Raw genomic sequence first — 26,312 nt, 5'->3', positions numbered from 1 at the left:
AAATAACTGAAACCATAAGCATGTTCATGCTTATAAAAATAAACTTGATTATTTGTTAATGTTAACAACCAGATTGTATTTCAGTATATATTTTGAAAATGACAACAATAAACATTTTTCAACCTGGTCCTTTCACATCTGAAGGCTGTAACAGTGAAACTGGTTGGAGGGGAAATGTAACCTGAATAGGCTTTATAAAACATAATTTTCAAACAACCCAGATTCTGCGGTACTGATGTTTAGAAGAGAAAGCTACAGGGGAGAAACACTAGCTATTAATTTAAATATATATAAATATATATAAAATAATTGGGACAATACCATATCCGTATAACCCTAGAGGGGTTGTCTTAGAAAAATAAAATAAAACTAGGTCAGTTCAATATAGCCTAAATAGAAAGCAGCATATGGAAGTGCAGGGAGCATCAAGGCCTCTGGAATAATGAGTGCATCCTTATGGAAGACCCAATGGAGTTAAAGAAAAATATCTTCTCCCCCTAGCAACAAAAGAAATTAAAGTAAAAGTGGCATGCCTGCATAACTAATATTGGCAATGAGCTGTCATCTGAGATGCATGAGTAATTAAAAAAAATAAATGCCTAGCCCTGGGTGCAGACACATGCATGTTTCCCATCCCAAAAAACTCTACCATCCCTTAATCTGCTTGTTACATATTTAACACTGTTTCGCACTTTACAATGCAGCCAGATATTTCTCATGGGTGTTTGTCCCCCAAACAACCCAGAGGCATGTGCCAGGAAACTGCTCATTGATTGGTTCTCCATGAAATGTATTGACGGCCCATTGAGAGACACATGCATTTCCCTTCACACATGAGTGGTTCTACCACACCAAATACCAATGGAATTTCTCCTGAAAGCTGGTCTCCTGCTTCCACTCACAGAGGTAACTAATTACATTTCCTAGCTAAATGGTATATATGTAGTAAGGAGAGCCAATGTGTTTATCAGATTGTTAGATAACTTAAGGAGTTATGTTCAACAGTTAATGGTTAACGTATCAATTTGTGCAATATTTCGCGGTATTGCACATTTAGCAGAAGGCTGCAAAACAAATTTGTGCCCCATGCTGTCCTCTGAGCTTTGAAAAGAATGAGGTAGGTAGGCCACAGAAAATTGTATAATAGGCCAAAAGGCACATATGCCTTTTGGTAACCAGGGTAAGTATCCAGGAACATCCATCTACTTTTGAAATTGACTCACAGCACCAGAAAAAAGTCATCCCCCCCAAAGGGATCAAAGGAACAAAAGTCCACTTCTTCTTTTTTTTATATAAATATTTATTGAGATTTTTTAAATACAAAATGCAAAAATAATAAACAATATGACATGTATCATAACATATTTTCAAAGCTTCTTTGGACTCCCTCACGTCTCCCGCTCCCACTTACATCATTGTAAAACTTTTTCCAGCAATTTATCATCTTGTTTACATTCTTAAATCTCATTCATTTAATTTAATCTAATAATTCTCCAAAAAGTTTATATTTTCCTCAATCTCACTTATCATCCAGATTACGTCTAATTTAGTGGTGCTCAATTATTTATGGTCTGGCATCCTTCTTAACATTCAACCAAATTACACTGTTTTTGTAAATAAATCCTAAATTTCTTCCAGTCTTCTTCAACCCTCTCCTCTCCCAGGTCCCGGATTCTGCCGGTCATCTCAGCCAATTCCATATAGTCTATCAAAAGTCCACTTCTGCCATCCTCTTCTGTCCGCGTCTCTGGATCCATCTCATTACATATCCAAAACTGTGATCCATGTCCTGCAAATGAAGATTTGAGCTTGGTGTGCAGTCCTGGTGTGTTGGGAAAATATCAAAACGTAGGTTTATTATTTTTAACGTATTTTTTATTACAGATTTCTTGGTTTACAAAAGTATGTGCAATGTCTATTTTTCCAAGTTACATTTTCTGCAGATCAGTTTCATTTGTTGAGACATTAGTGTTACATTAGGAAGAAAAGGGGAAAAGAGGTGGAGGGGGCCGTGGTGATTGGTGTGTAGTTGGTTGTTGATGTTTATATTTTACTTAATGTATGTGTGGGGTTTTAAACCAGGAAGTACTGTAGTATACCGTGTATAAGACGATGGGTTGCTGCCGCGAGCAGGAGATTGCCATCTTGGATTGGGCAGGTGATTGGTAGGTGCAGCAAGGGCTGCTGTCGATTGGCTGCTGCTGTGGCAATTGGGTGGGTGATTGGCGGTTGATGGTAGCAAGCGGGCAGACGAGTGTAGGCTTCGTGACGCATGCAATTGGCAGTCAGTCAGGTGGTTGAGCGATATTTGGCAATCCTCCCCCCCCCCCAAAAAAATAGGGGTCATCTTATTCACGGGGTATAAAGTACGGTAATTGGATAGAGCACAGTGGAAGCGGCATACCAAACTATGAATCATTTGGTGCTTTGTGAGAACCAATCACTCTGCTACCATGTTTCCAAGTTCCTCTCCCCTCACCTCTCTCTCACCACCCCAAGCTTTTAAATACAAACACCCTCCTTGCAATAGATTTTCAGAGGTTTTCTCCTAAATTTAGACACCACTCTTCCCCCACAGTAAATGCATATCCTAGGCATGAAAAAGATGTCAAATTCCCCCCCTTTTATGACATTAATAAAAAAGACAAGCTTCGTGTATGTAGAAGATGAGCATTATAAAAGGAGATTCTTTTCATTCTTTACAAAACCATAATTGTCGTCGAAGCTAAGACGACCGTTTGAAAGCCTATCATTGCTAATAAACTTCGCTGAAATCAGAAGTTGGAGAGAAGAGGCAAATCCAAGACAAACAACGCTTGCAGGTAAAGAGCCAGTATAAAAACAAATTGATTTGCCCTCCACCTGGTTATAAGGCCCATCAGTTTCGCCTTGCAATTTGCTTAGCTATTAACAATAAAGACACTACTCAATTGCCCACTCATATTCAGGTGGAGGTCATGTTTGTCATGGCTAAAAACTGGCCGGTTTCTTTAACGCTAAAAGAACTAAGTCAGCATGAGTCGGCGACCTACAATGACTCATGCAACTTCTCACTTAATTGTACCTGTATATATAGAGTGGTCAATGTTGGTGTGGTGGTGGGTTGGTTGGAGAAAGCTGGTAGTGTAGATGTGTGTACACTTGGTTGTTCGTTTTGCAGATAAAGACTTTTAAGAATAAAAGCAGAACATACTCTGCAAGGACGCTCTTCTCTTGGACTCTTTTAGGCTGACAACGGTTCGAGGACCAGGCTGAGGAGACAAAGGAAGTCAGGACTTTTTCCTTTTCCAACACTGACAGCGTTTGTATTTGAAGCTTCTTCAGTACTTTATGCTTTCAGTATTTTACACATTAAAACTGTATCTAAAGATGCATGTAGACAGCACTCTTGTTGAATTTCCATTCAGCTGCACACATATTAACCTTTGCTAACCTCTCAGAACGTTGTGGTTGGCTTATTTTTGTAAAAAGTTGAGTCTGAGCTGTACTTCCATACTCATATTTGTAATGCAGCGTGCCAAAAATAGACCTTTGAAATAGGAATAAGGTAGCTTCTGCTAAAATACCGCACACCACCCCACTCTCCCCAGCAATGTGAGATTCCAGGGATTGCAAGATGTGCTTTGCCCAGGGTCCGTTTTCTTTTGGACACAGCAGAGACTGTGGTGTCTTCATGATATATGGTTTATTTACACATATCTACAACCTGAGTCTAGATGGAGAGGTTCTGCACCATCACTTTGCACGAGGTTTCTGTTCTTCTCGTGCCTAAAAGCCATGTATCTCTGTGTCCCCAGCTTCCTTCTGTTGGCTCACACCACACTGTTCCTAAGCTTTCATCGTCTCTGTGTTTTCGAACTAAACTGGCATGTAACAAGACTTTAGCTGGCACTACTCGGAGGTCCACACAGACTGAGCGGAAGGCTTAAGAGAATCCCAGGTCAGTGATCTCATACTATCCATCTGCTCCTGAAGAGTGGTGATGTGGTGGAGCATAAGCAAGTCTAATCAGGCATCTAATGAACCCTTTTATTTGGGTAAACTCAGATGGTAACTGACCCAACATAATGTGGTGAACTTCATGGATAATCAGGGACATGAGCCCAGGTCTTCCTAAAGACCAGCCAGCGCAACATCCTTTGCCAACTCCATTCGTTGACTACCCATGTCCTTGCTGCTCTTTAGAGAACAATGCAGCTGGCCTGGGTATGGGGGTTGTCATAATCAGATCCGGCACATCAAAATTTACCACTGCCGAGGAGACCTCTATTAGCTTCAGAGGGTTTGGCCGTTTCATACCTTTTTATTTTCATCATTTTAAATTGTATACTGCTTGGATACACCTTGGAAGAAAGGCAGGGTGTAAACACAATTTTAAAAATTATATATTTGAATAAAGAGATGTAGCAAGAATGGAAAAAATCAGTAGCACCTGTATGAGAATGTGCAAGCAATACAGGTAAGCACACAGGAAATCTGGGTCCTACCCCCCCCCCCCAAATGTGTATTTTAGGTATTTTTGCATCATATTCCTCTAACGAATACAAATTTTGTCTCTCAAACACTTTTAAAACCCCATATATAGAATAAAAGAGCACGTAGCGGTCTATAAACATAATTATGGATTTTTTAAAAAACACTTCACCGGAGTCCAGATCCCTTTAAACTTTGCATTTTTATTACAATCTGCCCACTCCTCCAGGAAACAAACAGTGAACCTTTGTGACTTTTCTTTCATGGAAAAAAAGTTAAGTGACCCAGAGGAGGTGCTATGTTATATCAATGCCAAAAGAGGAAAAAAACAGGTTTAAAACAAAAGGGCATCCAAAACTGGGGAAGGAGAAGGGGGAAGGAATACAAGTATATTAGAAAAAGATACAAGTTAAAAAAATCTAATTTCTGCTACTCTTTCAACAATTTTCACAGCCAAAGGAGGAATTCAATACAAAAATGCATTTACAAGGTCATCTTCTGGAATAAAATCCACTTTATAAAGACACTTCATGATGTGCATTTTAGAGTTCTTATCATTCTGACAGTATTTGTTGTAAGGGGGAAATATAATTTGTTCTCTTTTCACTATTCATGGAAAGTAATTAAAACACTTAATACTGTGGCTTCAATACCATTTCACCAAAGATACCAGCTGAAAGGATTTCATGTTCAGTGAAGAACTATGTGCCTTGAAACCATTCCTATGAAATATGTGTGTTTCAGACGGAAACAGCAAATTTCACATCTGAGTAAAAGGGGAGAAAAAGAGCATGCATGAAGAAACTGCATAGTGGAAGTCTGCCAGAGTCACATTTCCAGAAATGTGTACTAAAACTGCCCTAGTGCATTGGTTTAAATCTAGTCTAATCAATTATGTGATCCTGCTACTATGAATGACTCGAGAGATTTATGGTGTCGAAAGGGAAGAGTTTACAAGCAAACGGAAGAGGCCATAGGCACAAGTTTGCATTTGAGGTTCCTAATACCCACAAGCCCTGCTTTCCTTCCTTCCTATGTACTTTGCTGCTCAAGCATCTATAGCACCAGACAGATAGAAAGTAGCTGCAACAGTGATAATCTATCTCCAGTAAACAATCACATTGTTCAGTAGGTATGGAAGAAGCAGACCTGATGTCCCTGGAAAGAACTATCAACAGACTCATTCTGGCTGCTAGGCCGTAAGATGAGAGAGAATAAGTGTTCTCAAAGTGCCTGCAGGCTATGCTTGGAAATTCAAGCAATAGCTTGTAACATTTAAGAACATCTGTACTGCATAACTGTTCCTGCATTAAGTAAAATGTATTGCCAAGTGACAATATTCATGCTATAGATCCCAACATACCCGGAAGAGTTCTATAACCTGACCATCGTATGAAAGATTCCTGCTAGAAGCTCGCATTGGCAGCTCTGTATGGGACTGGGGAAGAGAACTCTTGTTTCAGAGGGGCAAGAAAACACCATTATTATTTTTTTACATTTTCTTTTCAGATTTTATTTGAAATCTAATTCAAGTTGTCAAAGCTACAAAAAAGGGGGGGAGGGGGAAAAACAATTGTTTGTGGGTGGGGTTTTTTTCCTAACTCACAACATTCTAAAACAAAATATCACTACTGCCAGCAGATCAGTTACACACATTTCAGATGAAGTTTCTAAACACAAAATCTCATTCTGGGAAGTAGCCACAATGAAGGTATTTTGTACAATATAAAACAATGACAGGTCTACCGATGCAGTTACTCATGAGTATACACGTGCATTCACAAAAAAAAATTAGGAATGCTTTTTTGTTTTGTGTTGTTGTTTTTTTAAACAGACTCTTCAGGCACAAAAACAAAACCGCATTTCCAGTAAGTGACAGCATCATAAAAATTAAGAGTTTGTCAGTGTTTGCTCTTCTTTGACTTCTTGTGGGATCTGTGTGGAGAGCGGGATTGAGATCTGGATTTTTTTCCTGACTTTTTAGGTGACCTGGATCGCGACCTCCTTGATCTTTTGGGTGTCCTTGAGCCAGACGGCGACCTAAAAATAAATTGTATTAATGTCAATAGATTGTTTATTTGGCTTCTGCCTGCCAAGATCAACCCCATTCTTAGAGTACTGCATATGTGTCACCCAAGAATTATGTAACTCCACAATACTACACAAAGAAAACTTTCATTTATAGAACCAAATGATGGCTTAGCTGCTGAGTCACACTGAACAAAAATGGATTTCCAGAAATGAACAGCGTTACCTTTTAGCTTTTTTACTGGCATCTCTGGGAGAATCCTTGTGAGATGACCTGGAACGTGAGCTTTCTTTGTGGGATCTTTCAGATCGCTCCGAGCGTTCCGATTTTGGCGACGGTGATTTTGCTCTCCTGCTCCCACAGCTGCGGGACGGGCTGGGTGATGTGCTGTGTCGCCTTTTCCTTTTTCAAAAAAAAGAAAAAAGAAAAAAGGAGAAATTATGAGCACCTATACAAAGATGCCCATCACCTCACCAAATATATTAAAGCAGTTTTCAGAACTTTAAATGCATAAATATTCAAAATCTCTTTATGCACATTTCCAGAGCAATAGAAGTTACAGCGGCAATCAGGCTGCCCATCAAAACTGCATGGTTAAATAAAACTTGGGACTTAATTATACTGCCTTAAAAAAACACAACTGCAACTGATTGTCCGAAAACCTATGGTAAAATTTATTTCAGATGCCTATCAGTAATGATTAATATTTGAATTAATCAGCAGTGACTTCAAGCCCTGCTGGGATTGCATACACTCCAGTTCCGAGTACTGAATGGCATTATATTCAAGATTTGCTTTTGGCAGGGATAAGCTTTACTCTAAGTGTTCCTGAAGGTGTAGCTGATCCAGCAGGGTCTGAAGTCTGTGCCAAACAGCATTTAAAGCCTTCCTGATTGTTCCTTTGCAGCCACGCCTTTAGCTGCCCTACACCTGACATCATACAAGTTGGGTGTGCATGGCTTGTGGGGAAACAACCTTGCAGGTTAAATTAGGCCACCTGCTGGGCCAAAAAAGGCCCACAGCCTATTGATTCCCCACCTATGCTTTAAGCTATAGCCTTGTTCTTCAGATATTGTAACTTGTGTGCACCCTTGTTTGCCGTTTTATCCTGACATGCTTAACATTTAAAAAAGCAACAATTGCTTTAAATGTTCCTTTTAAAGTGTCTGTACACATTTATCGTCACTGTTATCAGTTGACTGGATGATAATTTTCTTCTAAATGCCAAGATCCTTGATTGTGAAATTGCAGGGTAAACAATGGCAAGGTTGCAAAAGCAATACTGTCTTCATACACACACACAAATGTGATAACTCACATCCTACTGAAAGTATTATTTTCCAATTCAGACACTCAAATTTAGGTGACCAGAAAAACAATTCAAAAACAGAGTGGCCCCCAAATTTTCTGCTCTGTTGGTGCAAGAGACTTCTGCTTGCAGAATGTAACTTCCCTTCCTTTCCCCTGTAGCCCACCCCCTCAAAATTGGCTCTGGAGGGTTGGAGGAGCCCCTGGGGCAAATTTTGGGGACATGCAGGGGAAGAAGAAGGGGAAAGCTTATTGCACAGGCTGCATTCTATCTAGCCGTCTTAAGTTATATACCTGTCTTTTCTTGTTGGTGTACATTCTTCTTTCTCTTTCTTCTCTTTTGATCTGGATTCAGATTTCTCTTTGTCCTTCTTGTCTCTTTCCCTTTCCCTCTCCAGCTCCTTTTCTTTCTCCTAGATTAAAAGTAATTGGGCACTTCAGAGAATTCAGAATTTATCATACAGCAAGATGTATATGTTAATTCATTTTACGCCCTACAAAACAGAGCCAAAGCTTGACACTGATGGAACAAGAAACAGTCTAAAGCGGCTTCCTATGACTCCACATTAGATCACTGATCTATTTAGCTGAATGCTGTCTATCTACCCAGACTGGCAATGATTCGCCTGTGTTTCAGAGAAATGCCATTCCCAGCGCTACCTAGATATATAAGAGAACGAACCTGGGATCTTCTGTATATGCTCTACTACTAACCAACAGTCGTTGCCGTACAGTCAAACATTTACAAGAACAAAATCAAGTAGCCACTTTTACAACAAGTTCGGAAACATCTTTGTCTTCTTAATCGCATTCTTTTGCATTCTCAAATATCTTTAGCTCAAAGCTACAAAACCTTCAGCACTTAACTTCTAAAAAAAATGTATCGAGCTAAATGTGCCGGTTATATGTGGCAATGTAATCATTAAGTGTAGTAACCTTAAAATTGAGGTTTTGATGCTAAATCGCTTTAAAAATAGATACAGTAACAACAAATATCATGAAGTTATTGTAGGGCAGTAAATCCCAAGCTATTTATTATTTTGTCTAGTTTACACAAGTCTATCACTTTAATATGCTTTAAAAGGTAATAAAGCCTTGTGTCAGTTTCTGTATGCTCATATTCAATTTTAAATGCAGCCCTACCACAAAGCACCTATCATGCACAGAAATGACTTTAGATATCATGCACTTATACAGATCAAATAATCTATCTGGATAAGTCTAAAACACTAAACTGGCAAACTACTAACTGCTCCAAAACTATTTTTAAGATTGCCAAGTGTAACGTGAGGCCAGTACCATTCAATGGGTTGGATCCAGACTGCAACTGGATTTGAGCCTGAGATGTGCTGCTGCTTGTGCATATCATGCTAAACTTAGCATTATAATCAAAACAGGTTCCAGTAACATTAATAGAAATCCGTATCTAAACTAAATTTAAAAATCCAGAACAGTAGTACTACTTACCCTTTGGAGCAGTTTGTCACGGTAGTGTTCAACCTGTTCTGAAAAACTCTGGCCTGGCTTCTTGGGTCTTTTTCCAGATTCCAACTCATCTTGAAACTTCATTACCTTCAGCTGTGAAAATACACATGCAAACGCAGTACTAGAGTTACCTGCAAGTTTGGCAAAGTTACAACATACACATTTGGATTAGGCTTTTTATTTACTTCGTTTTGGCCCTAGGGTACATTCACATAAATTTCTCCCCAGTGGTGAGTTCTCAAAACAATTAATTGGTGGAATTACAATATTAAAATACATGTAAAGCTGGCATGAATATGTACCTTTAGTTTATAATGAAATTTAAACTGACTTTATGTTTTGATCCTTTAAAGCTTTGACTTTTATTTACAATTTTAATGTATATTTTATATTCTTTGTACTGTACATCACTTAGAAGTTTTATTTATCATTAAGCAGTATACAAATTCTGTTTAATAAATAAATAAAATCCCACCCCATGCCTCAGATTATCAGTGAGGCTGAAGTCTCTTCATCAGGTTCAATAAAAGGAAAATTATGACTTGGCATTACATGAATAAGCCTTGGGTTTGGGAATTGTCCACCACAGTCATGACAAGATCTGAAATTCTTGCTTTTATTTAAACAATTGCAGTTTAGCCTTATCCTGGGACAAACTGTTGTTAGCTTTTACCACTTAACAAGCCAAATTAGGAACACAAGGAAGCAACCTTATATCATGTCAGTCCAGTGGTCATCTAACTTAGTAATGTCTACACCGGCAGGTAGTGGGTCTCGTTTAAGATTATGCCTGAACCCTAAACCACAGGTAAACCTGAACTGTGATTAATTGAAAGCAACCACACAGGAGGAGAAAAAAAGAAAGGGGCTCGTTCACATAACGCTTAACAATGGTTAAGCATTACATCTCAACACAACTGCTCAAAAAATGAAATGAAAATTAATACAGGGTTCCTCACTCTCAAGCATGAATGCAGCTTAAAACCTTAATGGAGATCATACAATAAATTTAGATATTATTATACCCCAATTTAAAGATTTTCATTGGGCATTACTACTCCTAATAAATATTTGAGATCATATTTAGAAAAGGGATCCTCAAAATAAGCATCCATGAATAAGAATCCATTAATACTAAAGGACCAATCTCATTTTGCAATACAGTTATACTCTTCTCACCAGCAGAGGGCACCCTAGACTTTCCAAGTAAGGTAAAAGTAATCATCCTTAAATCAAGACTGAATAAAGAGCATAGGCATTAACTCCAATAATTATGCAAAATAAGTAGCTTAGAAATATACTTGCACAATACTTTATGGGCTTCAAAGTTCAAAATGTTCAAGGCTTCTCGTGTGTATGGCTCAATTGTTGCCTCTTCTGCCCTCCCCTATCTATTTCCCAACACTTGCTATGATTGAAAAATGTCCTAATTATGTCCACCGAACTGTGTAATAGTTTTTTGCTTGTGCATTTTAACCTTTTCCTCTTCTCCCATCACATTCCCCCAAAATTTGCCCAGGAGGGCCCTCCAGCTTGTACCTATGTTTCCCTTACGTTACATCTCTCAATAATAAAACTATTAAGACCCAGTGCCAGCCTCACATATCCATAGCACAAATACAAGTAATTCTTAAATAGGATAAAATTTGATTAGCACTCCTAAAATCCAAGTGAACATTTTGAAAACAGGGAAACTGGTTATTTTTATACTTGATCCATCATGTCAAGAGTATAAAAATAAATTTTATCGATGTTTTTCTCACACACCTCAATTTCTCTGAGTTTGGCACGCTTTTCCTCGCTCATTTCTGAGTACTTGCTTGAAGATTTTGAATCTGACATTTCTTCTCTGATTGGATTGGAGTACATGTGATGCTCCTCTGATTTAGAACTCTGGGTGTCCTCTTCATCTTCACTTTCTTCCTCTTGGCTTTTAAAAAAACCAGAAGTACAGGAATTAATTCTCTCTGGGGGAAATATGCTATGTTTATCATTTTCCAATAGAGCATTTTGTCACTACATAAAGTCAAGCACAGATACATGTGCCAGCATACTTTGCTTCTATTTTTGTTCTGTAACATCCTCTTGTTATTATTATACAATATCCTTTTTATTTAAAATACTAGGCATGGACTGCAAAGAAAAATTTCTGAGGAGAAGAACAGCACAGGGAAAACAGGGAGGATGGGTTATATCTGTTTACGCTTCCTCTCAACCCTTCATTCACGCTTTCACAAGCAGAAGCAGCCTTCCATATAAATGTCACTTGCTTGACCAGGAACAGGAAATATAACACAGGTATAATAGAGCACAATGAAGTGTGGCTGCAGTATATCATTGCTGGATTGGTTTCAAAGTAACTATGGGAAGGGATACACATCTCAGCGTGAAACCAAAGCAGTGCAAATGTGCATCTGATTTCCCCGTTACTGACCCAGCAATGAATCAACAGTGACTGATCCAACAATGCATGGAGTGCTTCATTGATGAGGATGCCCAGGTCTATGGAAAGCCAGCACCTCTCCTTGGGCCAGGATGTGTCTGGATTCAACAAGAAGACCATGTGCCCCAATTTGGCTCCATGCAGCCAACTACTAAGATAGTGCAGCTTCAGCTCCCTCTGAGCCAGTTTGGCGCATCATTTGGGCCCAATCTGACCCCAAATCCAAATAGGGGCCTCGCATAGCCCTATATATATATGTAGGGTTTAAAACATGCAGCCAGCCAGCAGCCATGGGAGGGAGGACAGGCAAGAGTCTTTGCTTGCATCTACTTCTGCCCCACCCCAACCATACATTTAATTAGGGTTTAAAACCCATTCCTTTTCTCCTCCCCTTTGTTGAGCCCAACCCGGGGCTGCCTCAACCCACTTCAGGCAAATCTCAGATAGACCTGAATCAGTCAGATTCAGCTTGGGATTTGGGATAGGAGCCGCATATTTTTTTTAATGTTTTCTCATAAAACCTGAAGGATCTCCCACATATCTAGGAATCCACTCTTGCCTTTTCTCTAGGCTGTTTTGGCACCCACATCATTTATATCTGAGATACTAATTGAGAAGAGATTTTACCATTACTTTCTAAAATAACTCCACAGAGCCTAACTCACATGGGGCATTGAACAGATTTTCACTGGGTGTGGAAGCAGGAATAGACAAATAGACAGTTCTTTGGTCTAATATGCTATCAGAGTCCAGTAATTAAAGGAAACATGTGCATTAATGGATGAGGTTACAACTTTTGTATTTATCCATGGGAGGCTGATCTCTTCCCTAATATGGGACTCCAGAAGCATAGACATTTCACACCCCCATAGCATGTTTGAAATTATTCTTGTTATTGTGTAATATGTTTAGGATCAGAGTTGCCACGGCAAAGGGGGAAAGACATACAGAACACCTTAATTCTTACTTCTGATTTTCTTCCTCTTCAGATTCTTCATGCTGGTCAAAAAGCTCCCATTTAGATGTTGTTACCGCTAGTAAAGGGGGGGGGGGAATGCAAAAACATTGTCCAGTGTTACATAAAATTATATAAATCTTATTTTTAAAAAAGGTATTTGTAGCTATGCTGCATAGCAGTTAATTTCTAACTTTTTTATTTAATGGCACTGTTCCAGAATAAGAGCAGCACTTGTGATGTCTGCTAGTGAATTTAAAGTATTGCTTCATTAATATTTAGCATGAAATGCTGAACTAAAACCCATTTAACTGAAATGTACGTAACGAAAGTGGCAAAAGCTAGATATGACACTAACCTTGAGCTTCAAGTGCAGCTTCATCTACTGCTTCCCACTTTGAAGGGGCAACTTTGAAAATTGGCTCATTTTTTTTAGACTCTTCAGAAGCATCCACTGTTGAATAAAAGATTATAGCAATGACCAACGTTCCAAAGTAGTCCTGCTTAGTATGCTCTCTCTTATATAGGGCACTTGAAAAAGATAAGCCATTTTAAAAGGTGCAGGCTTCAGCATACGTTGCTGCAAGTAAAAGATTACGTGCGGAGCACGTCTCTGCATGTTTACTCAGAAGCATCCCACCAATGGGGTATATATGACCTTGTGCTTTTAGAATGGCAGACCTGAATATCCAGGAAGGGCGCATAAAGCAATCTTCTAAGGCCCATGCCATTTTAAAGTAAAGGCAGAGGATTCACTTCACATAAAAGCCTACTGCATATGGAAACTTGTATGCCATGGAGAAGACCAAGACATAGACAGAGATCATAATTCTGGGAGACATGCACTCAAGCCCCTCTAAATTCCAGAATCTGAGCACAAATTATGAGAGGCCTGATCTAAAGCTTTGTGGGATCTAGGAACATTTGAGCTATCCTGTGCAAAGGAGTTGCTGTAGTCTTTCTGCCGTTTTATCATTTTGCACTGGAGCTATCAATTTTAGGAGGCATTCAAGATAAACCTGTAATAAAAGGGTTTCTGCCCCAAGTTGATTTATGGCCTAACAAGGTAATGAAAATACAGATCTTGCTTATATATGATTGAACATGGACAGAATAGTAATAACCAACACACCTCACGTCTTCCATTTTTCTAATATTATTCTATGGAAGCCAAATTTCTAATAAAAACACCTGTTCTCAAATCTCGGCAACACTGCATTTTAAACGCCAAAGTACCAGAAAAAATGGAGCCTCAATTAAATGTGCGTTTTGCAGTAAGAAAGTGCAGGCTTCTAAGTACACACTAAATTTAGATATTCCTTACAGGGAACACCATCAAGGTCATCATCTAGCGTCTTAATTGGGACTCCATCAAGATCATCAATTGGAGCAACATCAATAGGAATTCCATCCACATCTTCTAGAGGAGCACCATCAAGCTCTTCCTCAATGGGAGCTCCATCGAGATCATCGGGTACTTCCTGTAAACCAAATGTAAGTTTTATATGCACAGTGTTTTCCTCAAGTTCTTACAGCTTCATTTCAGATACATTTTATGCATTTAGTTCACAAAAATGTGCAGAGCTATTATGTTCACCTCCTATTATGGGGCAATTCACAAATCCAGCACTTTTCCTTGTGGGCTGAAGTGGCCCAGTGTGTGCACCCGATATACAATGTGACATGGGCATCTGCACAATATGTCTGATTCCCCCAGTCTTTCAACCTCCAGCATACTGTTTTACACATCTGGATGCTACTAGCACCCCTAGTACGCTAGCATCACAGTTTGTTGTACAACTGAACACATAGGAAGTTTCTGGATTTACTTGACACATTAAAAACCTCCGTCAAGTATGCAAAGCAGTTTACCATTCACACAATACATGAAGATGCCAGAAGTAAGACCCTGGTTACAGATATAATACATTTTTCTCAGGGTCCATAAATGTAGTAGATGCACAATTTCTTGGGAGGGGGGAGGGGGGAAGGGGACACCAATGTTTGTGTTTAATAATATAAAAGAGTTCAGCACATGCAAACACTTTTTTCCATGTTTTCCTTCAGAAACCAGGTAATAGATAGCTGAGTTCCCATATTCCTGTGGTTCATTTATTGTTTACACTGCAGTAAGTCTACATACAAAAGATGTAATCTCTCCTGCTTACTTTCTTGAATTGCTTCACAAAAGACATCTGGCGTGAGTAGTACATATTTATGGTTTGGATAACCCAATAATTTTGGCCTGGCCTGCACTTCACATGAAATAGTACTTAAAATAAACTATGTTTTACACATGCTGATGAAACTATGGGCATTTTGCTCCTTGCCCATTGCTACTGTGCAGGGGAGGAGACAAACTGTACTGTGACTTCTTGTCAAACTTAGGCTCCTTTGCTTCTCTCCAAACAAACCATGAGCCGTAAGACAAGAACAACACTCCGTGTGAACCCGGCCCTAAGTTGTTTGTGTCTTCTGCTCTAATTACAAAACCAACCAACTCTCAACAACTATACGTTTCTCAAAATTGCTTCTCCTTGCACCTGTGAGGAATTAGCCACAGGTTAGAAATTCTTGGCTCTAACAACGTTTTAGACACATTCCAGCTTCTTGAGACAAATGCCCTAATAGACAACATGTATTTTATTCCATTAATTCCAACTCTAACCACATAATATGGAAGAGATGGAGGCTGGTCTCAAGCATTCAGGTATTTTAAAATTCTCTCTCACTCACAAACACACACCTGAATACTGATAAAGAGGCAATGCACGTGCGTCAGGTTCCAAGTAATTTCCAATACGTAACTGGTAAATGAGCTAGTTCAAAGGCAAAGGTATGGACAATGTTAACATTCACATTAGGGGAAAACTGTGTTTATGCAACTTCAAATGAAAGGAAAGATTCATTTGGGAACCAAGAGAAGCCTTCATGCCCTAGAGTCCAGCTACAAACCTCTGCTATGATTTCCTTACCTGTAAGGCTTCAGATTCTCTTGTTTGCTTCCAAACGAATAGTACCAATAATGGTCTTATCTCACACTTACCTCCACTTCCTTTTCTTCAATAATATTTACAAGCCCCAAGAAAATATTCTGCAGTTTGATCAAAAATGGTTCTGGATAAATCGCCCAGTCTTCCCATGCTCTGAAGCATGTCATTACCCGTTGCTAAAAGTAGTAAACAATGCTAGTCATTTGTATTGAGAAGTACTTTAAGAACATTACACAAAGCACAACGCCACCTATCTAATTAGCACTGCACCCGTCACAGAATGTTCATATCGGTTTTGATGTGTTTAGTAAACTTGGGGGGCATCCAGCAAAGTCATACTCAAAGCAGACCCACTGAAATCCTTGTTAAGGACTAACTTGAGTCCACTGATATGGGTCTACTCCAACTTTGACTTAAGACAGATACAACCTTTTGGGTACAGCCAATAAAAACCAATATATTTGGTGCAGACTGCTATGGAGTGTAGACTGCACTATTTATATTTAATTGGGATTTTATTTTCACAGCAAACTAGACACAAACTTTGCTTTGGTGAAAAACAAAGTCATATTTTTGTGACATGAAAGGTTGTATATTTATTGAAGGGCAGGTTCCTAATGCAATTTTCTCCCCAGAGAGGCTTGCACTAATTATTTTTTGGCACCAAGCAGAACAGCTTTTATTTAATACTTATATTTTTGCAACACTATTTTGTTTGCTGTTTTATATTATTTACATTATATATTTATAATTTCATTTTTCATGTCAATAAAGGAACGAATGAGGTTGGCTACTAGAGAGGGCCTTTCAAGTGTTGGCACCCTCAAAGAGGTCTGTCTTTTAAGGTGCCAGGTGACATTTTCAGTCATAAATATTATTATTTTTTACTTTCTATTTGTTGTACTGATGTCATTCTCTGTGGCTGGTTTTACTGTGTGTCAAGATGTTAGTTTCCTATCATATTTTATGCTTCTAATTTTTACTTGTAAATCACCCAGAGGACTTTTGTTGTTAGGTGATATATAAATATTGGAAATAAAAAATAAACTTCTAAGAGAAAGTTCCATGGGATACCACTGAATTGAAACACTTGATAAATTGTATCACCTGTGGCAAGAACTGATATTATTGTTCCACACTACTTGAATTAACTAGCTTACCAATAGCAAGATGTGTGTGTTATGGCCTTGTTAAATTGGTCACGGCAGCTAATCTGCTTTTAGATAAATATCACTATCTGCTAGTGGTGGTTTCGTTCTTCATTTCCCTCTGAATCAGTTCTCTATATTTCCCATCTCTTCTCTCTGTTGCCCTGCCCCCATCATGCATATATATGCTTGCCAATTCACAGCTACACTTCATTCATCTGCTGAAGTGGTCTATGATCCACAAAAGCTTGCATGATAATAAATTGGTTAGTCTTTTAAGTTGCAACGGACGGCTGTTTTCACCCTGAAACTGCTCACTGCATGGAAGTAAACAAATTCAATAAATAATCATACACATACCTTAAAGTTTTCAGACTGTAAATGGCCTTGTATTGTTCGGTATGTAGCATTCAGATCAGAGTATATCTGGCAAAGTTTTGTCTCAAAACTGAAACAACATTTTCATATATTACAGTTTGCATTACTGAGTAAGCCACAGCGAAAGTCATTCAACTTGCATCTGAGCTACAAAAATGTGCGCCCAAATTTCTAATTATACAGAAGAGGACCTAAACACACCCATTTAGGAATAAAATTAGCTTCATGAATAAAACCTTTAAAAAGGTTACTACAATGTGTCAAAATTTATTGCTATAGGCCAACCCAGCCTTTCAAGACACCTAGCACATGTATATACAGTGGAACCTCGGGTTGCAGACGTAATCCATGATGGAGGCACGTCTGCAACCCGCAGCATTCGCATCCTGAAGCGCTGCGTCTGTGCAGGGACGATTCGGCACTTCTGTGCATGCATAAAGCGCAATTTAGCGCTTCTGCGCATGCAGCGAAACCCAGAAGTAACCCGTTCCAGTACTTCCGGGTTTCCCACAGTCCATAACCCAAAAACATGTAACCTGAAGCATCCATAACATGAGGTATGACTGTATTCACACATACAGAGAGAGAAATTATCCTAGTTTAACAATGAGTGCATGCTACAGAGGAAAGTTGCACAATTTTAAGTTGGCTCCAAATTGGTCAAGTGTAAACATTTTTTTAAAGATTGGTACTCCTACAGATTTGTCAAGGTACAAGACAGTACTACAAGGTAGCACATGCAAAATTCAAAATCTACAAAGGTTTTTTACTTTTCTTGAAAGTTTAAAATGTTGATACTTACAATTTTCTGTAATATGAAGCATTGGCAACCTTTGCAGAAGAATTGTACAACACATCCGACACCAAATATAATCTTGCAATCTGCAAAAAAAAATTAGAAGTGTTACCAATATTACTGTTCCACAAATAACTTTGAAAATCCAGTTGAAATTGCCATTTTGAAAAAATAATTAAAGCCTGTTCAAAAGTGCACGATATAAACTGCTGCTACAAAATGCCAAACTATCCACAGTTCAGCACCCAAATACTCAATGTCCAACTTCTGAAGAAAAAAGTTTCATGAACAGTTGGCACAATCTGACAGAAGGCAAATACCTATGCAATTTATTTTTAATCAAAGAAGAAAAACACAAAAGGAACATGTGGCTATTACAAAGCTTTACAACTACGGTAGAAGACAATTTTAATTAAGCAAAAAGCATCTTTCATAGTTGGTTATTACTATATACATAGATACTGATTGTTTTGCAGCCAATCAACAATGCACAAATTTACACATAAAACATAAAAACTGTTGAGAAATCAATCATACCTTTTTAGGAAGTGGAGTCTTCAAGATGGATAGTGACTCAGCAATGCAGTCTACAATTTCTTCAGCAGCTTCAGCATTATTAAGACAGAAAACCATTGCATCTCCAATATCATTCTTACGCGGTGTTAACCCACGCAGGATTTCCTCTAACTTGTCCCTCTGTCTAAAATTCCAGTTTCAAATTTTTAGAAAACTTAGCAACACCTTTTCTGTATATTTATAAATGAGCCTTATTGAACATTCTATTTCAGAGTCAAAGTAACTGAGAACAATCTGCAATACATTTTTTTACTGAGACGAGAGAATTTTAGTAGTAGTTTATCATTTTCACCCATACTCAACAGGAGGGGAAACATGGATGTTTAGAAATTAGTTACTTCTAAGAAACTTTGTGTTAGGATGCTTTCAAAAAAGTTGGCCAGGTCTTCCACATACTGGGATTTCTGTGTAGGCTCCTATCTCTACACATTGGAATAGTGCAGATGAGCTATCACTTGTCTATGTGAAAAGATGACATATTAGGTTCTTTAAAGATGCTTACTCCTCCTTAAGTGCACCCTTCTTGCTAGGTTCCTCTACAAATGCTTCGGGCTCTTGTTCTTCTGACATCCCATGGAGATATGGATTTAAAGGAGGTGGTCTCCAAAATGACCCATTTTTAAACATACGGAAGTCTTCAGTCCTCCATTTGGTTGGTGATTCACCCTAAAACACACACACACACACACACACAACCATGGTCAAAGCAACCAGTATGCCAATCACAGGTAATATTAGAAGTTGCACTTAAAAAGTATTTTTACCTGTAGAATTGAATAAAGCTTCCACCGGTAGTACACATGGGCTGGAGTCTGGTTCTCAAATAAAAACCTAAATAAAAAGCAGAGGGTGTGAAATCAGAGCATGTCCCTATTGAGATCACTAACATAAGGGAAAGCAGCATTTCAACACCAGAAAAAACCCAGTTTCTACCACTATACCACACCTATACCATTCTTTGATCTATGCAACATTCAGATCATCAAGACCTAGATCTTATAAGCAGCAGATCTGGTAGCATACCAGTATTTGCACTGTACCACTTCAGCCTGCAGGTGAGTGAGAGAAATTTTGTGATTCTTATATTGGAATTGGAACTGGATTTTGTGATTCTTATATTGGAATATATTGTGAACTGCCCTGAGATTCTACAGATATAGGGGCAGTATACAAATTTGATGATGATGATGATGGTGGTGATGAGAAGAAGGAGGAGGAGGAGGAGGAGGAGGAGAAGAAGAAGAAGAAGAAGAAGAAGAAGAAGAAGAAGAAGAAGACGACGACGACAACACAAGACTGACATGTCAAGGAAAAGGTTAGGTCAGTTTCCTATTTGCTGTCATTTATTTTTTTAAAGAAATATAGTCAATTGTGTCTGAAAAGGTGCACTACACACAAATACTTGAAACCTCATTTTCTGCTTGTGAGAACTATGCCTACAAGTAGTTGGGTTTGCATAAATGCCTGTGAATAACTGCACACAGCAGTACTGAAGCAACAATGACGGTGCATGCGACAAAGACAGCACTGAACAGAAATAGAAAAATAAGCACCTGAACATTGGATTGTTGATTTCTCTGTTCATAATCATGGCTTCAAACATAGGTCCTTCACGCACCACAAACTCTATCATTCGATGTATCAGCGCAAGCAAATTCCTACAACAACAACACAGTTAAAGAAAAATTGATTCAGACCTAACACTAAACAAACTACACTGCACCTAAGGTATTAATAAATGGAGAAGATTATTTTTGCTGCACAGTTAAGAAGATTTATACAAATTAAGAATTTGGAGCAGTGTTCTGAACACCATGATGGGCAAAAATAAAACTAGCATAAAGTAGTAGTAGGTCCTGTGGCTCATTGAATTATATTAGAAAGAGAAATGCAATATTCTTTTCCAGTTTGTTGTTCACTTTTGCCTGAATCAGAACTAATGCAATAAAAACTGTGTTTCTAAATATAATAATGCAATTCTATGCACTTATCAGGGAGTAGGACCACTGAAACTCACTGGGGCCTCCTTCTGATTAGACATGCATAGAATTGTGCTGCAGGAGTATACTCTGCTCAAAATTAAACTTTTTGTTTGATAAAATCTTTTGCTTAAGCTCAATTAAAATTTAAAATATTGTGCATACACACACAAATGCTAACAATGAAAATACAACAGAGGCGGAAGGAAACGGTATGGCAGCTTATGCTTCAGTACTGCTGAAAGTTGAGTGCCTAAGAACCTGATCTTAATCAGGTTCCTTGGATGAGAAGCCACCAGGATGCAATTTTAATTTTACTTTCAAGGACACTAGGAAGAACACTTTTCTTCAGGCGAGTATTTATGCCATGAAAAGAAAGCTGTCAACAGTGACAACATACCGCTTAGTAATAATAACTATTGAGCCACAAGTTCTAAACGCTTCACTACCATGAACAATAATTTAAAGATTTTCAATCATTAGGCATTTCAAATTGCACTCAAGGATTTAAGTCAACTCATAAAAAAATGTAAAAATCAACTACTACAATATAGTAAGAAAAGTTTTTAATTTTGGAATATATCCAATTTGCTCACATCCTAAGTTAAGACAGGTCAAGGAAAGAAAGTTTCTTGTCCCTTCGTCTGCCTGTAACCACCTGAGTTTCCACAAATGCTTGACTGGAGAGCCAGGGCCCTCCTCCAAAATGAGGGATGGGGTGGGAAGTTAGCCAAAACAGGAGGCGGGGGAAATCAGCCCAAACTGAGCTGGCCAGCTTTGGCCACATCCAAAACTGCTGAGGAGTTTCCCCCACCCCAACCCTCCAGAGAGGCTTTTCATGGGGCACAGGTGGCTGCAGTAGAAGAAAGTTGAAAACTTTTCTTCCATCAAACTCCATTAAATTAATTTATCTTCAGATACAAGCCTTTGACCACAATCCAGAGAAGAGCAAAGGGATCCATACACAATGGGGCAGGGTACTGTTTTAAAAAAAGAAGTATTTTTCTGAACAGCAGTAGTTTGTGCTGCACTATAAACTGCAGTTTAAGCTTTCCAGAGTTTAAAAAGAAATCAATCAAATCAATGAAAAACCCATGGTGCATGCATGCTCATTTGCACATGAAAAGGGCTTCCCTGGGTTGCTCAGTTGTATACCAAGACAGATATCACAATATGTAATAGGTATTAGAATAAAAACAGTACATTTCCCCCCCAGCAGCCCCAATTTCATCCTACTACAGATGCTATTTGCATTAAATCAAAGCAGTATTGGCTTCCTGCCACATTCAAAAGGTGTTTGTGACTACTAAACGAGATGCATGTCTCAATATTTTAAAACTACAATTATTCCTAAGTGTCATACTCTGCTTAATGCTTTTCATAGATCTTCAATGTGCATATCATTGCACGTTAGGACTTTGTCCAATCTTAATCACTCACAGGTAATGCACATCTGTTTGGCAACTTAAAAAGAGAAATCTGTTCCTACCTTCATGAATATTAGGACTATTCTTACTACAATTAAAACATGCTGTTAACTTACTAGAAGCAGTCTAGAAGTCTTATCCTAAAAACTTTCTATGATCATCCAAGAACCGCTGCTCAACACACATTCCAAATAACTTAGTAATCATTTTACTCACTGCAGTTTTCTGTAAGTCTCAAGTGAAAAATATATATCTGAGTATGCACAAACTGTATTTGAAAATACCAATACTGGGAAGTCATTTTTGGTTTTGACCTTTAAGAGCCTTTGGGATCACATTACTTGCAAGTAATTGGGCATATTCAGTAGTGGCACACAAGTTATAAAAAGCTATTACCTGAGGTGCCTAGGCTTCACAATAAGCCCTCATCATAAGCCATTTCTCCTCTAGCACAAACCAGCCCTTCTTTGCATTCCTTTGATACATTTGAAAGTATTATGCCCCCCCCCCATAAAGTTGATTCTGCATATCAGGCTCTTATGCTCCAAATTAAGTTTTTAAAAAGTTAAACCAAACCCTTTTTCAAGGAATAAGAGGACTGAAGCATCCAATCTCTGAAAACTTTGCATCACACTCAGGAGCAACAACAGGACAGGATAGCAAAGTGGTTAAAGATGAGCTACAATCTTACCACTTCTTACTGTTCAAAGCTGATGCTCTTGCATTTTGGTCGCTGAACAGCATCACAGATAAAACTAATTTACTAGAAATGTTGCGGTCTCAGTACATCAAAGCATATGCTGGAGATGTTCATTAACTGTTTCACCAAAATTATGTCAATAGAATTTCTAGTAGGAGGCTCAAAATGCTTCATATTAATACTTTCAAATACAGTTATAGATGTACATAGGAACAGTTTCTATGGCACAGACTGAAATGTTGCAGTGAGCAAAATTGGAGCACTGCTTTTTCTAAAAGATATTAATTTAAACGCTAGCCAACAAAAATCTATCTAAATGTTTGCAACCACGTTCTATTGGCCCATCTCAACTATCCCCCATTGCACTAGTACTCTTCACCTCCAGAAGCTGCAACTCCTCTACGTTAATACGGTGTGTTTTATGTATGGAAAAGATGTCTTCACTGCTCTCTCAAAAACTTACAGCCTTGCTACAAAAGTACTGAGAATGTTCATGACAAAAAACAGTGTAGCATGAAAGGATGATAGTTTAAAAATTTCAAACATTAAGTTGGCCAACAAAAAAGTCTTTTCAGTTATAATAAAACCACATTAATTGGAGCCGATCGTACCAGTGTCTGGTCAAAAACTGTATACTTTCCCAATCCATCCCATGATGTTTTCCTGGTCCCCCGCTGCCGCAGACAGTTCAGCTGGTGTTGCTCACCAAGGCCAATGTCAAAGAGAATTTGAATTCTTTGGTGTTCCTTTTTCTTTTCTTTTTTTAAAGCAACTGTGTTACAATGTTTGAGAATAATTTTATGCTTGGCTGAGCAAGGGTATGCCTAGCACTTACACTGCACTAATCATGAGTTGCACCCTTGGTGTCAAATCTCTGGGCTATGTGGCTATCTTCCATGTTTAGACACTCCTAACTCGGGGAAACAAAACGTAATTGGGGCAAGTGCAACAAAACAGCCTTTAAGGAAACATTACAGAAAAGAACATATGGTTATCCTAACTTTAGTAACCAAATTCTTCTAACGATCCCAATTTTATATCCTCCATTAAACCTTCTGATAATGTAAGTAGCATTTATATCTTTCTGGTTATCTGTGTATTTAAACAAGAGTGCCTAACTTGCAGCTCTGCAGATGTTGTTGGACAACTGACATAATTCCTTACCCTTGCCATGGTGGCTAGGGCTGATGGGGTGTTCATAATCCAGCAACATCTAAAGGGTCACAGGTTAGCTGAGTAAATGTTTATGGGATACTCTCAGGCTATCTGGATAAGAAAGACTATACTGCTATACCCCATTAAGCTATCAGTCATTCGGCAAATCTATATACCACTCAGAATTTTACTGATATACAGAAGTCTTCATTCACCTGCAAAAATAATCCCATATTTAATCCGTTTAAATTATTATTCTGAACTGAAATACTAGTTAAAATAAATGAAACCTCAATTTTAATATAGATCCCAACATTCACACTGCCAACCTGGGTGGTATAACCATTGCTCAGTCAAGCCTAAAACTTTCCTCAACATGACACTTTTTCTGTAAAATTCCAAAAGGGGATATTTGCTATATTTAGATCAGTAATAATAAAGAAAAAAATGTACCTTTCTGTTGGGATAACCACTTTGACTATGGCTTGCGACAGAGTCTGTATATGAAGTCACATCAGATAATAAACATAGAATATGTGAGTATTGTTAACAAGTAACAAGCAAAAAAATACATATGCATTGAAAATACTACACATCTATCACAAGTTTTGCAGGCAATCACTGCTGCGAAGTTATACACTACGGATTTACATAAAGAGCAAATGGCTGTGTGCAGCGAACCACTGAAGGTTCACTAATTTCAAAGCACTAGAACATTCCTGAGAGAATGCACATCAATGAACTGAATAGGTACTATACTGGCAATGGCAGCAATCTAGAGGAGCAGGCAGGATCCATGCACACAGAAGGGCTTTTCTTTTTCCTAACAGCAATTCCCCTCTCCTGCATCAGTAGCCATTTCCAAAGGCCTCTTGCATTTTGGAAACAGTTTCCTAGTACAGAATAGGGGAAAGGCTTTAAAGAAAGTGGAAAAATCAAAACCTTACTGTGCCCTGGCAAGTCCACTGCATGCATATGAAGGGGCTTGCTAGATGAAAGACCAATGTAAAAAGAAAAAAAGAAATCTTCTTTCCCTTCCATTTGCTACTTGGGTCCTGCACAAACTATAGCTTATGATTTACTTAAGCATGGTTAAGTAATCAGGCTGTGAGACTATGTGCTCCTTTCCATCCCCTCCTTTCTGAAGCCTGATTTCTCCAATCTGCACCATTGGCTTTAACCACAGTTAATCATTACATCTGCAGTAATACTGACTACAGTTAAGGCTAATCAGGACTCTCACTTAACCAGGATGAGAATCCAAGCTTTGACCTTTGATTTCAAATCCTGCTTGGGGGAGCGATCCCTGGGTAGCCTTACTCACGGCCAGCAACACTGCCAACACAACTGTTAGCCATGGTTAAGGTCAACAATGGCCAATTTACACTTCAGAAAGTGATGGGGCACACAACCTTGCAGGCAGCTCACAATTCAAACAAGAGTGTTACATTTGCACTGGTCTCTAGTTCCCAACCCTTCCAACTCTAAAGAACTTTACAACTTATTATATCATTGTGACCTTACACTTGGTTTCAAGATATACTTACCATGTTCTAAAGACTAATATCCTTTTAAATATCCTGCCCTCTTCAGCTACTGAATCAATGTCTGAAATAATTTTCTTCATTAAAAAAAAACCTAATTGTGAGCTCATTTTAGTGTTAATTTATCTGCCTGGATTTAAAATTTAGCCTTTTAAAATGAAATAATTTAGATAATGCAAATCTGGCAGCTAACAAAAAGGGGGACATAAGAGGGGAAAAAACCAGGGAGCGTGGAGGGGGGAAAAACCCCAAGACGGCCAGATTTAAAAGTGCAATGAAAAACAAGGCCCAATTCTGTGGCATAAATATACCAAGGCAATGCCTCTGAAATGAGGCTTCTTAAGCTAAGGCAGGGAACAACTCAGTTTTAGCTAAGACCTGGACAGTGCAATTCTATAAAGACAATATTAAAGACTACCATAGATTTAGCATTTATAAAGATGAGGTATGGCCCTGGTTAACTTTTTACCTTCTCAAAATCCTCCTTGTTTTTTGGCGGCGGCAACATTGGAGCATTTGGGTTCTTCAACCTCTCTCTGGGCTGAGCATTAAATGGCAGGCCTGAAGGAGGTGGCGGGAGAGTATGCTCCATCATGGAGGGGGGAATATATATAGGATGTGGAGGAATAGGAACAGCTTTGCCCCAGCCTAGTTTCATTTCAAAAGACATGATCATCTTGCCTGCCAAATGAAAGATTGCATTGGTTTAGAAATATGCAAATTGAAAGAAATAGCAGTATTTCAATGAAAACAAGTGGTGTCCACATAAAAGCTCACTTATTGTGTCACATATCAAAGAATAATGCTGCCTGCTGCTGCCAGAATATGAATTCTCCCCTCTCCGCTAAGTCCTGCACTCTCAGTTTTATTTAGGAGAAATGTATGCTTCCAATCCTTAAGAAGAACAAGAGTAAGAATCTGGA

General features: G+C 38.5%; 1 protein-coding gene and 1 long non-coding RNA gene across 7 annotated transcripts in view; one reads left to right on the top strand and one right to left on the bottom strand.

Annotated features, from left to right (window-relative positions):
* The first annotated feature begins 705 nt into the window (after positions 1–705).
* Positions 706–4,628, top strand: LOC307217264. Of its 2 annotated transcripts, XR_013839503.1 has the most exons (3): positions 706–906; positions 2,726–3,301; positions 3,798–4,628. It is a non-coding gene; the product is annotated as an uncharacterized lncRNA (long non-coding RNA). The 2 variants fall into 2 exon arrangements; XR_013839502.1 differs by lacking the exon at positions 2,726–3,301.
* A 28-nt stretch (positions 4,629–4,656) lies between these two features.
* Positions 4,657–26,312, bottom strand: part of U2SURP (U2 snRNP associated SURP domain containing) — a 35,579-nt gene continuing 13,923 nt past the window's right edge. For 4 of the 5 annotated variants that reach the window (XM_079977724.1, XM_079977725.1, XM_079977726.1 and 1 more), the window contains exons 11-27: positions 25,859–26,070; positions 24,299–24,342; positions 20,138–20,242; positions 19,349–19,415; positions 19,087–19,250; positions 18,546–18,708; positions 18,015–18,094; positions 17,195–17,282; positions 15,740–15,862; positions 14,018–14,174; positions 13,052–13,147; positions 12,706–12,772; positions 11,063–11,225; positions 9,278–9,388; positions 8,105–8,223; positions 6,728–6,904; positions 4,657–6,513 (exon numbers count right to left, since the gene is read on the bottom strand). In XM_079977724.1, coding sequence (XP_079833850.1) covers positions 6,375–6,513; positions 6,728–6,904; positions 8,105–8,223; positions 9,278–9,388; positions 11,063–11,225; positions 12,706–12,772; positions 13,052–13,147; positions 14,018–14,174; positions 15,740–15,862; positions 17,195–17,282; positions 18,015–18,094; positions 18,546–18,708; positions 19,087–19,250; positions 19,349–19,415; positions 20,138–20,242; positions 24,299–24,342; positions 25,859–26,070 — 2,075 coding nt within the window. In that variant the 3' untranslated portion in view covers positions 4,657–6,374. Of the gene's footprint in view, positions 6,514–6,727; positions 6,905–8,104; positions 8,224–9,277; positions 9,389–11,062; positions 11,226–12,705; positions 12,773–13,051; positions 13,148–14,017; positions 14,175–15,739; positions 15,863–17,194; positions 17,283–18,014; positions 18,095–18,545; positions 18,709–19,086; positions 19,251–19,348; positions 19,416–20,137; positions 20,243–24,298; positions 24,343–25,858; positions 26,071–26,312 lie in introns of those variants that run through there. The other variant, XM_079977728.1, reaches the window with a different exon arrangement.

This window comes from Podarcis cretensis (assembly GCF_951804945.1).
Source record: "Podarcis cretensis genome assembly, chromosome: 5".
Classification (NCBI taxonomy): Eukaryota; Metazoa; Chordata; class Lepidosauria; order Squamata; family Lacertidae; genus Podarcis; species Podarcis cretensis.
This window is presented reverse-complemented; position numbering and strand designations above follow the sequence as displayed.